This window comes from Diadema antillarum, unplaced genomic scaffold (assembly GCF_040938485.1).
Source record: "Diadema antillarum isolate AM-2024a unplaced genomic scaffold, OU_Dant_1.0 seq00001497_RagTag, whole genome shotgun sequence".
Taxonomy (NCBI): domain Eukaryota; kingdom Metazoa; phylum Echinodermata; class Echinoidea; order Diadematoida; family Diadematidae; genus Diadema; species Diadema antillarum.
Genome location: NW_027272234.1, coordinates 9,046 through 23,207, shown reverse-complemented (window position 1 = coordinate 23,207; position 14,162 = coordinate 9,046). Strand labels below are relative to the sequence as shown.

General features: G+C 38.5%; 1 protein-coding gene across 1 annotated transcript in view; it reads left to right on the top strand.

The window, feature by feature from the left end:
• Window positions 1-11,033, top strand: part of LOC139710074 (cytochrome b5 reductase 4-like) — a 31,976-nt gene extending 20,943 nt beyond the window's left edge. Inside the window, exons 6-15 of the mRNA XM_071622019.1 lie at window positions 2-59; window positions 1,806-1,899; window positions 3,758-3,790; window positions 4,072-4,200; window positions 5,286-5,426; window positions 6,424-6,579; window positions 7,072-7,225; window positions 9,880-9,969; window positions 10,323-10,490; window positions 10,979-11,033. Of these exons, the coding sequence (XP_071478120.1) occupies window positions 2-59; window positions 1,806-1,899; window positions 3,758-3,790; window positions 4,072-4,200; window positions 5,286-5,426; window positions 6,424-6,579; window positions 7,072-7,225; window positions 9,880-9,969; window positions 10,323-10,490; window positions 10,979-11,033 (1,078 nt within the window). The remainder of the gene's footprint in view (window position 1; window positions 60-1,805; window positions 1,900-3,757; window positions 3,791-4,071; window positions 4,201-5,285; window positions 5,427-6,423; window positions 6,580-7,071; window positions 7,226-9,879; window positions 9,970-10,322; window positions 10,491-10,978) is intronic.
• Window positions 11,034-14,162: the final 3,129 nt, after the last annotated feature.

The window sequence follows — 14,162 nt, the reverse complement described above, 5'->3', positions numbered from 1 at the left end:
GACATGACTGGTATCAAGTGAATGACCAAGTAGTGATTTCAATATACGCCAAAAGTCAGGTGAGTACGTTGACATGCCTATATAATCTGAACCTGTGGTTTATAGAAGTACTTGTACATAATGCACGTACATGCAGGACAAACAGTTCTTATGAATTGATCTTTATTTACACAAAGTAATACGTTCATCCCAAAAGCAAGCAAAGGTCTTGGATTAGACTGGGTCCCTATTACTTATCACTTTCATGAATCAGAAATGATTGTTCATTTTGTTCTTTTAGTTAATCTACACGTATTTGTAATCTTGGCAGTTTTTGCATGAGCCCCCATCCTTTTGTTGGTTGTACTTTGTACCCTTTTTGTTTTGCTTTTCCTTTTGTGCCTTTGATCATCACCAAATTGAAAGTAATTTTGTGTAAATTAAAGTGGTAGTAATGGCAAATTGAGAAATCAAGGCCACCTTTGCCTGCAGCCTGCTGGTCTTGTGCATGTGGAAACCTGCTTTTTACTTTTACATCATGATCAACACTAGCATTTTGTTAAAGTGTATTATGGTTTGTTTCTGTTTTATTTATTCATGTTGTTGTTGTTGTGTTATTTCTGAACCCACAATGCCAAGTCAAGGGAAGAAATCAGGAACTGAGCTTTAGGAATTGTCAGAGTTGTTGTGGAAGTAAAGGTCAAAATGAATAACAAGTAAAAATAGTGGTGTTATAAAGAGTCACGATTGGAATAATGATCTTTGAAGTATATCTTGATCAATGCCAGGTTTAACCCTAACTAGGCAGGGCTATTTAGGTAGTTGATAGAGCCGGGGGGGGGGCCTCCCAGGCCCCCCTCCAGATCTCGGCCGTCGACTGCGCGATCGCGACGAAAATTGGCACACACATTGCCTATGATGTAATCTAAAATACCATGAAGTTATTTTTTCAAAAAATTATCATTTATGCTAAATTATGCTAATTTATGCATGATGATGCATAAAATCAGACTATTTGGTATAAATCACAAAATAAAGCTCAAAACAGGCACATTTTTTGTGTAAATATTCTTTTTCGTGTCCTTAGCAAATATAATTTAAAAAAATTGTGATATCAGAAAAAATTCTTAATTATTTTATTGTTTTTTTTTAATTTCTTATGTATTTCCTTGTTTTTTCGACTTTATGTTTTTCATTGTTTTATTGATGAAATTTGTCCGCAACATTGCTCCGAACAAGAAAATACGTTATTCATTGATTTTAATCAATGAAACACCAAAATAATCATGCTTTTATGAAATTTGCCTGTAAGCACAGTTTGCATTGAAATTGTACACGAATTAACGTTTTTGAGCAATTTTTGGTCTGACATGCATGTACATATTTATGCGTAACTTCGGAACCGCGCGCTTGGGCATCGCAAATTTGGTGTCAAAAGATGCGGGAGACTCGAAAGAAAAAAGTCGCGGCGATAGCTTTTTGCGATTGCGATACATCGCGCGGAACGTCGAGGGGGGGGCCTTGGAGCCCCCCCCTCCCTGGCCTAGTTAGGGTTAAGCCATCGTACAATTTCTGTTTCAAATGATGATGATGATGATGATGATGATGATAACTACTACTACAATTATTGTTAATTATTACTCCTAATACTTCTACTACTATTGCGAATGCCACAACTATTACATCTATTACATACATCTAGTATTACTACTACTACTGCCACTACTACTACTATATTAATGACTACTGATACTTCTACTGCTAATACCACTACTGCTAGTACATTGCACAATGTACTTCTATTTTGTGTTTTTTTTTTCCCCCAGTTCTTTGTCCCAGAGTGCCTGGTAACTGACGTTGAGGACAGGAGGCTGCGAGTGACCGTCTACCTTGATAATATGCTGTTCACACTCCATCTGGGTAAGAATCTGTGTAGTCTAGAATATTCCACTAATTTTGGCAGGGTGCTCTTAAAAGGTCAGTCCTAATAATGGAAATGGTAACATCGGTAGATAAGCCATATCATTGTGGCACGTGAAATACTGGAACATGAGTGCAACAGAAAACATTTCTATACATATGGGTAGAGTCTTGCCATCCCCTCTAGTGAGAGGCAAAACACTCTTTCCCTCTAGTACAGACATAAAATGGAGGCCCAGTGTTACAGAGAGTCACTACCCACACACTTAAAAAGATCCTGCTTCATTCGTTCATCGCCAAAGAACAGGGTGCAAAACCCAGTGAAGTGATTTGCCTCAAATACACACAGACTAGTCAATCGGTACAAGTAGGATGATACACCAGGGTCCCGTTTCACAAAACTTGTTATCAGTAACAACTGCCACATTTCTATGACAAATTTGCTCTAAGCCAATCAGATGTAAGGATTTCAATAGCATATAACTACTTTTACATCTTGTTATTGATAACAAGTTTTATGAAATGGGGCCCTCAAGATGGACTGTACTCCAATCAGATGAGGGAGAAAAAAAGATAACATTTTGTGAATCGCTTCCGTGCTTCTATCTTAAAACTTGCCTATCAGGCAAACAAAATCAAAGAAAACTAGTCTAATACTAATACTTCAGCAGTATTCAACTTGGTGTGACATAAAACAAAATAGTCAACCTGTGAATTTGAGAGATACAACCTTAACCATGTGTCTACAGTCAGCGTGTTTTTAGTTATTTTTTGTAGGGCTGATAATATTCATTTATCATTTTTGTTCGTTTGTTGGTTTTTACGACAATTCTGACAGCCAATCCAAATCTTAGGTCCCAAATTTCAAGATAATATCAAAAGGAAAAAGGGTCAGGACTTTCTTGGTTGTCGTATACTCTTCTTTTCCTGTATAAGTTTTTGTGTGTAAAAGGACCAATATCTAGTAGTGCTTGAATGCAATGTGTGCTTCGTATGAATGTTTTAGATGCTTTAAATAAAACACAGATAAATGGCCTGTACAGTTCACTCTTGTTATAACAAACATGGTTATTTAAAAAAAAAATATATATATATATATATATATATCTTGTTACAACAGAGTAAAGATTCAGGTCCCACAATCATCATCCAGATATTTTCATGTATTTTCACTGTTTAGCAATAATTGAATTTTGATACAATGAAAGAAAACTGCCAGTCCTGAGGACTTTGTTAACTCTTTACGTGCCACGTTCGCACGTCCAGCTCAGTCACCAGCGTGCCAACTTGGCATATTCTGCTCAAATGCACAAACCCACGATAAACGCCAAATACCACAGTACAATAAAAGCATTCCTAGCGATTCCATTCCTGTAGCATGTAGCTTGCATTTTATGTGGTGAATGACTATCAAGCAGTGTGTCCTACTGGATTTGCAAGTAAATTTTAAGTTTCTGTCACTGTTTTGTGTGCAAAAGTAATGCCTTTACAATGATGTAGCTACTGGTATTTTGAAAGACAGCCAATCACAGATTTGTCAAAAGAATTCACATCAAAGTAATGCTTGGCCTTTATTCTACATCTTTGCTCATTATATGCCCAGGGTAACAAAAATCTATGAAAGTTTTTATACATAGATTTGAAAAACAGAACATTTTCCGAAAGCATGCCTTACGTTGCTATCTCTGAATAATGTGGCACACAGGGGGTTTACACCATGGCACATAAAGAGTTAAAACATGAGTGCACTGTATATTGAGATTGGGTTTCTTCTGATGTTGTCCCTTTCAACATTCATTGTTATATTAATTTATTGTAATATTTGACCTATGATTCTTTTTTCTTTTTGCTTCTATAGAATTACAAGAACATATTTTCCCAAGCATCAAAGGTGAGTATTCAAATATATATTTTTTTTAATTTCCTTTTTAAATCTTGCTATCAGAGATATGAAAATATGAGTGTCACAATGTGCATTCCTTGTGTTACTTCTGTGGCAATTCTGACATGCTGTAAATATCACCTGAAGAAAACAACGACACAGATCAAGAAAGTGAATTTGTTAAAAAACTGACACTTTCATTTGGTTGTCTTGTAATCTTGAAGTGAAAAGCTCCTCTCTCAGCCATTTGTTCTCCTGCATCAATGTTTTCTTTTTTTTCCTCCTTGCAGTGAAGATCACAAAGAACATGATTACCCGTTGTGACCTGTGGTTGAAGAAGAAGAATCCGAACATCAAATGGACGACGTTAGGGCTCCCTCTAGATGACCACAAACGACTGGACCCGATAACAGACATAGGTAGATTTCCTATTCCCATGATTCTTCAAACCTCAATTAGGCGTACTTCGTCACAGTTGTGTTACAGTAGTTGTGGCAGTAGTAACTGCATGGCATTTGCATTAATCGAAATTATTGTGGCTCAAGCCTGTCTACAGCATAGGCAACTGGTAGTATTTGAAGGGATTTGATGATTAGTTAGTACCATAAATGACTCTTTGCTGTACTGGATCGATAGATAGATGGATAGATGGATAGATAGATAGATAGATAGATAGATAGATAGATAGATAGCATAGGCAACTGGTGATTATTTGAAGGGATGGGGTGATTAGTTAGTACCATGAATGACTCTTTGGATTACTAGGTAGATAGGTAGATACAATGTAGATAGATAGATAGATAGATAGACAGATAAATACATGAATAGATGAATAAATGAATATGTCTGTGTGGTTTATATATATATATATATATATGTGTGTGTGTGTGTGTGTGTGTGTGTGTGTTGTAGCATATGGTAAAATTGAATCATGATGTGCATGTAATTATTTGGCACACCTTGAATATCTGGATGGCTGCTGCATGTGGTTGTCATAATGACCACTTACCTTTAGTGACCACATGTACTCATGTATTCCCAGAGGAGTCATTATACTAAAGTCTCTTCTTTACAAGTCTTGACTTTGTCTATTGACCGATTCTGTGACGCGCTTTGTGTATTATCGGCATGCCATTACTGCGGTGTCTCAGCCGACCCCCCTCCCACTCCCCCACCCCTCTCCCTACATTAGCAAGCGCACTGAATGAAAAACTGATGCATGGTTGTTTTAGCCAATAGGCGTCTCGTACTGAGTGCGCGAACCTTTGTAACAAGTGTGCGTACTCCTGCTACAAGTGCGCGTTAACCATGTTGCCCTTGGGGTGGGGGAGATGAGGGGGGGTAGGCTTGGACACCGCAATTTGAGCTAATGGCTGCGCCCAGTGCCACAAATTGTCTGCTGCCCTCAACGAACCCAAATCGGTCTATATCTTATCCTCCAGCAGCCTGTTGTCATCATTTCTTTTTCATGCTCATTCTATGCTTTCTCCCATTTATTTTACAGAGCCGTTCTTCCGACGCTGCACGCTGAGAAAGCGGGTGAAGGTGACGCACGACATATACCTCTTTACCTTTGAGTTTCCCGAGGGGGTCCGATTTGGTGTACCCATTGCTCACCACATCCACCTGCAAGCCACAATCAATGGTCAGAATTTTTTTTCTATAGTTTTATGCTTTACCATTTTTTAAAAATATATAATTATGTAATTTCAGAGGTCAGCAAATATCTGTTAGAAATACTTCTGTGACACACCATTCTCTTGGTTAGGTCTGTAGGCTTTCAAATAAACATAACTTGAAACAGACAAAAATAAACATGCAGTGTACTATTTTAATTCATTTAGAAAGCTATTGAAATAAGAGTAATATTGCTGTACATTCTAGGGAACCATAGACCATCATGTACAGAATCTTCTGTTGCTAAAGGGTTAAAAGTGATGATAGAACTTTCTTATAGAGTACACCACAAGAAGACAAAAATCACTAGTCACTCAAAGCCTGATAGAATGTTAAAAGAAAAAAATAAGATAAAATGAAAGTATTTAGTGGTTTTGTGTGTAGATTTATAACTTGAAGTCAGTCACATGCCAGCATATAAAGAGATCATATAAAGTCAAACAGATGTAGAGAGCATAACATAGTTCCATTTTCTTATTTCATTGACCCTAATAGTGATCTGAATGTATTGCCCACATTGATTGGTTTCTAACTCTACACACACCCATGTGAGTGTGTGCAGGCATGTGTATGTGTGTATGTGTGCACTTACCCATGGTGGAAAACGAGGACACACACACAAACTTTACATTTAAACTGAGGATACACAGAGAACTGAGGACGTCCTTGGTTTGCAGACCATTCCAAACAGTCTGCTTTTGCGTGTAGGGGTACATGTTTGTAGGTCCTCGATTAGCATTATTTTAATAAGTCCTCGGTTATATGGCAATATATGAATGAGTCCTACGTGTAAGTTGACAAGAGTCCTACTTACATACAGGTCCTCAGTTATGTGGTAAAATTCTTGTGGGTAAAACAGGTCCTTGGTTTCCACCATAGATGCGTATGTGTGTGTTTGTATGTGTATGAGGATCTTACGTTGTTTTGCTCATTTCTTTGTTTTCACTTTTCTGTATCCCTTCCAGGGGAGGAAGTGAGCAGGCAGTACACCCCTGTGGTTCCCAGCCTGCTTGAGCCCCTGGATGAACCCACTGACAACCAGTCACAGTCCACCATCCACCTCATGATAAAGATCTACCCCCAGGGAATGTTCACCCAGTACTTAGCAACACTCAGAGAGGGTAAAACCATCTACCATACATTCACACTTTTACACAGTGATGATGACTTAAATTTGGGTGCACATTTTATTGATATGGATACATCATATGCTGTTTTTGGGAGTAGACTGATATAGGATGGGAGTACAGCAATATTGATTATGCTTTTTCTCTTTCTTTCTTTCTTTCTTTTTTTCGTGAGTCATAGTCCTCTGTTCAACTAATGATTAAGATCTTCTCCCGGGGGATGTTCATTCAGTACTTAGCAACACTCTGAGGGGGTAACCATCTACCATCCATTTACATAGCCAGTGTAGTGTATTTTGTGACTCTCCTGGAATATATGCACATCTTTCTTATGGTAGTTTTGCTGTTTGAAAAAAAAGAAGAAGAAGAAGATAAGTGTACCTAATAATCTCAAAGCCTGAAAAGCCTGAAAAAAAGAGAAAAATATAAACAAGAAACCATCAAGCTGTTATAATGTTATGTTGGATGTTATGTTTTTGTTGCCAGGAGATGAGATCCTGATGAGTAACTATGAAGGAACTGTGAAAGATGAGTGCTCCTTCAAAAAGGTCCACACAGCATACTTCATTGCTGCCGGGACAGGAATAACACCAATGATCAAGCTCATCAGGAAAGGGTTAATGGAGGAAGACACTTCAAGGTCAGTGACCTCCTCAAATATGTGTGTTTTTGTTGAGCCCACCGGAGGTGAGGGGAGACTAAGGAATCACCTGCGGCGTCCGTCCATCCGTCCGTCCGTCCGTCCGTAACGCTATAAAAACTTGAATAACTCAGGAAGGAAGAGTGGTCATACAAAGTTTTACCTTTTACCAAGTATGAAGGTCACCTCAAGCTTAAAGGTCACAGGCAGGGGTCAATGAACTTTTAGGGCCCAATGTTAATTATTTAGGGCGCGTTTCGATTATGGGTCAAAAATTTTAATCCATAAGTCCGTTTGTGACTAAACTTGGGTGGTAGATGTCCCTTGGGGAGTTGATGATCACCACAAGGTCAAAGGTCACAGGCAGGGGTCAATGAACATTTAGGGTCCAATGTACTGTGCAGTTAATTATGACTCCTAATTTTTGATCCATAGGTCCATTTGTGAACAAAAAAAAAAAAAGGTGTTGTACATTTGTGGGCGAGACACATTACGGCACTTGCCTTGTTGAATCTTTTTTTGTTATGCATTTGACTTAGTTGAAATTCCATACTGTCAAATTCAAGCCATGGATGTACAGTGGCAGGCCTTTGACATAACAAGTAAGAGCAATGCACACAATTCCAAGTACATTACAATGAGAATGCATATATGACAAACTTTGTGACTAATAAACTTTGTGGTGTAGTCAGTACCCAGTAGGTGATACAGGAAATTTTCAGGCTCTGAAATCAAGAAAATGAATATGATGGTGGTAGTTCATTCTTGTCAGGACGATTACAGGGACAATTTTCCTGTCTTTTTGCATGTCAAGGTCTTTGTCACTCAAAGGCAGATTGAGATAATTTTACAATTACTTTTGATTTGTGTCATAAACTTCCTATTCTTGGATGAAACTTGCAAAATGAAGCTATTCAATACCATATAAAAGCAGTCTAATCTCACAATTGTATCCACCTGTTTCAAATATGAAGAGAATGTCTTTAGCATTACCTCGTTTCTGTAGGCCATAGTAGCAACACCTACAAGTATAGCTGTAGAACCCCTTTCAATAAACCAGCCCTTGTATTCCCCCCTCAACTTTATATAAAGCATGTGGCAGCAAGAGCTTACACTAAATCTTTTTAACTCATTTAAACAGCACATTTGACATCAGGTAATTAAAGCTTTACTCCAAATTTCCACTAACCTTCTCTGGGCGTTCAAGCCATACTTTAGTTCCCTTTAAAGTTAAAATCCTATTTCTTCAGATTGTTGTTAAATTAAACCACAATTAAAAGGTTTCGACGTCGCATAAATTTTCATTATAGCACACACTGTTAGTCTGGTATGCTCTAAAAACAGACTGTTGTGAAAAGTATATCCTCCTTCATTTACAATTTTTTTGTCCCCGCCGAACGAGTTCGAGCAGGGGACTATGAAACGGGCTCCGTACGTGTGTGTGTCTGTGTGTCTGTCTGTCTGTCTGTCTGTGCATCCGTGTGTGATCAAAATCTTCAATTTGCTACTTCTCTGTCATTTATGAGCCAATTTTGATTCTGTTTGCTTTATATGATAGCACTACATGGGAGATCTGAAACTTCTACACAGAATTTCAGTTGTGACCTTTGACATATATTGTACATTTTGCTACAAAAGGCTACTCCTTTGCCATTTCTAACCCGATTTCGATTCCGTTTGCTTTATGTGATGGCAGTAGGTGAGGTCTTCAAAACTTGTATACAGAATTTTGACCTTTGACTTCTTTGACCTTTGACCTTGATTTTTGACCTATATTGTACATTTTGCTAAAAAATGCTACTCCTTCGCCATTTCTAACCCGATTTCGATTCCGTTTGCTTTATGTCATGGCACTAGGTGAGGGCTTCAAAACTTTTACACAGAATTTTGACCTTTGACTTCTTTGACCTTTGACCTTGATTTTTGACCTGTATATTGTACATTGGCTACAAAATTCTACTCCTTCACCATTTCTAACCCGATTTTGATTCCGTTTGCTTTATGTGATGGCTCTAGGTGAGGGCTTCAAAACTGCTACACAGAATTTTGACCTGTGACTTCTTTGACCTTTGACCTTGATTTTTGACCTGTATTGTACATTTTGCTACAAAACGCTACTCATTCGCCATTTCTAACCCGATTTCGATTCCGTTTGCTTTATGTCATGGCACTAGGTGAGGGCTTCAAAATTTTAAGACAGAATTTTGACCTTTGACCTTGATTTTTGACCTATATTGTACATTGGCTACAAAATGCTACTCCTTCGCCATTTCTAACCCAATTTTGATTCTGTTTGCTTTATGTGATGGCACTAGGTGAGGGCTTCAAAACTTCTACACAGAATTTTGACCTTTGACTTCTTTGACCTTTGACCTTGATTTCTGACCTATATTGTATATTTTGCTACAAAATGCTACTCCTTCGCCATTTCTAACCCGATTTCGATTCCGTTTGCTTTATGTGATGGCTCTAGGTGAGGGCTTCAAAACTTCTACACAGAAATTTGACCTTTGACTTCTTTGACCTTTGACCTTGATTTTTGACCTATACTGTACATTGGCTACAAATGCTACTTTCGGCGGGGACATATATTACGCACCGCGTAATTTCTACTTTTCCTTGTTTATCTTTGTGAATGGTGTTTGGTTTGGCAGTAAACTCAAGCTGCTGCTGTTCAACAAGACAGAGAAGGACATCATGTGGCGGGAAGACCTGGACAAGTGTGTGGAGAAGAGCAATGGCAGGTCAGTTTTCCCATAGACCTGTTTTGATGTACTCATATTAGTGGAAAAATGAGCAAAGAAAATAGGATTCCATCATGATTTGACTAATAAATTATATTCATTTCTGGTCAGTTTTCTTCTGTTTGCGTTTGATGTACACATATTTATGTGAATGTCAGGACTCATTTTGTTAATTCGTTTGTGATTTTACCACTTTATTTATATGTTCATTTGTTTATAAACCACTGATCAACCCCCAGGAAGTGCGAAGTACACTTTATCAATTTACAACTTGTGGTAAAGTTTGAAGTTTGATTCAAAATGTCAGCGAGCTACTACACTTTCTGACCGATCTCAACACATGTCCTGGCCAGGTTCGAGGTGACCCACATCCTGTCGGCTGAGACCTCTCCGACTTGGAAGGGCCGGCGGGGCCGCATCAGTGAGCAGCTGGTGTCCGATCTGATCCAGGTGCCCAAGGCCAAGGAGAAGTCTGGCTGTGCCATCTGCGGACCCATCCCTTTCATGAATGCAGCTTACCAGTGAGTTGGACCCTACACTTCTTAATCTCACACATCCTTATTTTCCATTTGACGAGCACATGCAATGTCTTCATAAACTCCTTAATCCCCACTCGAGGCCTTGCTCATCGTATGAAAATGAGCTATTAATGCCATGAGTTCAAAGTAATACCGAGAAGCTCATTGATGTGGCAATGTTTTAAGCCATTACACTCAAATTTTGTTAAACTCTGTTTCTTTCTTTCTTTGCAAATGAAGTCTCCTGAATCGTGAGCATCATCAGACGCATATCATACTCACTAAATAAGAAATTGAATAGCTTGTTTGTTTGTGAGAACATCTGTGTTTGAAGATATCGTAGCAATGACTAGAAGCAAGGTATATGTCATTGAAATATTTTAGCTCTTCCTGTCCTTTTTCACTGGTTTTACAAAGCCTCATTTTTTCCACCCAGAAGAGGAGAGTATTCAAGCAATGCCATAAAAATCCTCACTTGTTTTGTTTTGCAGGTTGTTGCACACTGCTGGCTTCGAAGAAGAATGTCTCCTCATGTTCTCCGGATGATTGCGGGTAGTGAGGCGGTAATCCCCATCCTCCTGCAAAGCTGTCTCATGTCCCTGTTCCAGTGTTTAACTCTGTCATTCCCGATGGCAACCTGTTAGTGTACAATGTCTACGGCATTTTTAGGGTGTTGGTCCTGTATTAAGGTTTAACCAGGCTGTGTGGATGAGAACGTGGAGGATTGAGGTCTTGGCAGCTCTCCAAGGGTGCGGTGACAACCTACCGTTAAATGACAAGTAAGAGATGCTCAAGGGACTCGAAATATATAAGAGCAATCACCGTGGTAACTGCCGGTGGCGTACAAGTCTTGCCTGCGTAATCACAGCACGTCAGAAGCTGCCTCTAAGAAAGGTCTTTCACATGTCACACGTGGACACTCACTATACCTCCTCAATATTGGATGCTTCCTTCACACATTTTTCTCATTTTTTTTTTCACCATTTTTGAGAATATACCATGAGTGGTGTACAACATATATCGCTGTTTGGGCAACAAAACCTCATATACATCTCAAAAATGTCAAATGTACAGGAGAGCAACAGAATATTGCAGCCAAAGCACTATTACGGATAGGATGGCCATTCCTTTGACATGCCATGGAGGTGTCATTCTGGGGGCAAGACAGCTAGGATTTGGACAGGACATCTCTGAACTGACTATCTGACAATTGATTTAAAAAAAAAAAAAAAAGATTTTCACCAAAATTTTGAGATACAAGGTCTTGTCACCCCAGCGATGATATGCTCTTTTATTACATGTGAATTCTTTTCGTATTGTCATTTTGGATATTTGTATATCTATGGGAAGGTCATCTGCAGTGAGGAATATGTAGGAGCTCTTTGCTTACAGATCTATGACCTGCTTCACTAACAAACTTTTAATATTTGTGAGTGACAGTAATTTCAATTGCTGTAGCAACAATAAAACTGCTGGTAGATAAGGCTAATATTTGGGGTGTTTGTTTTATTGCCTAGTTGTTGTCAATGAAACTAGGAGTACTGTAAGTCACAGGTGTTTCCACACCAGTCCTGTTTTTGTGCATGTTTTTCCACCAAAGCTAGTCGTGATGTTCAGGGATCTCTCAAAATAGAGTCCCGGCAACTCTCACTTGTAGGTCCTATTAATATATATTTCTTTAAAATTGTTTTGTAACAGAATGGCAATTATAAAATCTAGTTCAAACTGCTCTTTCTGGTAAAAGATAACATTGTGAGAGGGATAGGTGTCCCTTAAATCTCTGTTCCAAGTTCTGTTCAAATGATCCTTAAAGCTAGAAGGCCCATTGGGGGGCTGTTATCATGAACATCAGCTAGCTACAATTTAACTTGAAGTTAGGTCAGAACCCAACTTATGTTGCTATGTTTTTTCCTGAGAATTGTTCATACGCCATGATATCATTCCTTGTGAGGCTGGACATTTCTGATTTAAATTTTTTGCTTGATCATGCAGTCTGTGTGAGGACAAGATTTTGTCAGATTTCATCAATTTTTGGGTGTGTGTTTCTTCCATGAGCTTTTCATTCCGGTTTGTAAAAGTAGTTGAAATCAATGCAACTCTGGAGACTCAAATGCATAAAGTTGGCATGAATGATATGCATGCTCAAGTAGAGTTACATTGTTTTTTTCATTAAGCAAGAGTAGGGTTTACATGTGGTATGATATTCCTCTTTTTCTCTCGGTCAACTCAGTATGTCCTGATTACCACACTGTTTCTAAAGCAGAAGTGGTACAGTTTGAATGTCAGTATTTCATCTTGCTTATCATAATGTAGCAAAGAAAAAATACCAAAAACAATCACAAAATGTATATATATATATATATCTTTATTCATGTAGGTTATGACATTTCTTGCATAGTACTTTTCACTAGCTTGTTTTAAAAAAGAAGTAAGTGTGTTTTGTGACCCCGATGATAATTCTAAGAACTAAGATTCTAAGATCAGTCTGAACATGATAAAAAAAGAAATAATGTCTTTGATATGTTGCTGGCAGATTGAAGTAATTTTTTTTAACTAATGATGTAACTTGTTTCATGTGGAGATGAATTTAAAAAAAAATGGGGGATAAAGGAGGCAGATGATTTCATTGTCATGACAGTCATGTGGCACTCGAAGTTTCACAGAAAAGTTTCACAGAAATATTGTCTTTTCTTCACTGCTGTCGTTAAAAGTAGCTTCGTTGGTGGCGTAACGTGCCGATTAAAGGGTTTATCTCACTGGAAGAGACATCGTCGTGACTTGTGCAACTCAAAAGACAGGGGGAAAAAATATGGCTTGTGCTCTCACCAAGGAGCCGACTCCAGGGTTACTTCTGAGATGTCTCCAAATGAGATGATAACCTATTCGCCTGGTAACTTTGGAGACATCATGAACAAAATTAGTCTCTGCAGCTGAGCCGCAGCTAAGGAGATGACACTAGGGCGGAGAAAGTCTCCAAAAAATTTAACCTGTTAAATTCTCTCGGTACTCCCTGGAGACCAGGCTCATTTCTGCGACCAGCGAGACTCGAGTTGCCACCAGGTCGCCAATTAAGTCTCCAACCCAGTGAGATATGCACTAGAGTCTCCATCTGTGTATGATGAGTCCAACTGTCTACAACTTTATGTGAAGCATTTTGAATGCAGGGTGACTGTTATAGCTTCTTCTTTTCATTCACACTTCCAGAGAAGGTTGTGTGGTTGCACTGTGGCCAGTCACCAACCAACCAGTATTTGTGTAGACCATTCAATATCATTAAGTATGGCATTATATCACACAATGCATGATATGATGTCCAGTTATTTCCACTTCAAGTTACCACCTTGGCATACTTGGAACCACTTGGAACCACATGTTTTTATACGTCATGCCACTCTATGTATATTCACGCTTTTGTTTATTCTCATCACGGCCAATTGATACACCTTACTGATCATTTTATTACCCGTAACTCCTTACACCCTTTCACTTTGTAACTTTTATTATCATTAAAAGCTAGCACTCTGCAACATCTGGACATATTATCTCAAATCTTTTCCCATCTACACTGCAAAGCTGAAAGGACTATGGTGTATTGATTCGAGCTTTAATTGTACTTTATCTTGTTTTAGTTCAAATGAAGTATTGTGCTGTTTTACCAATGCTATAAATGTATGT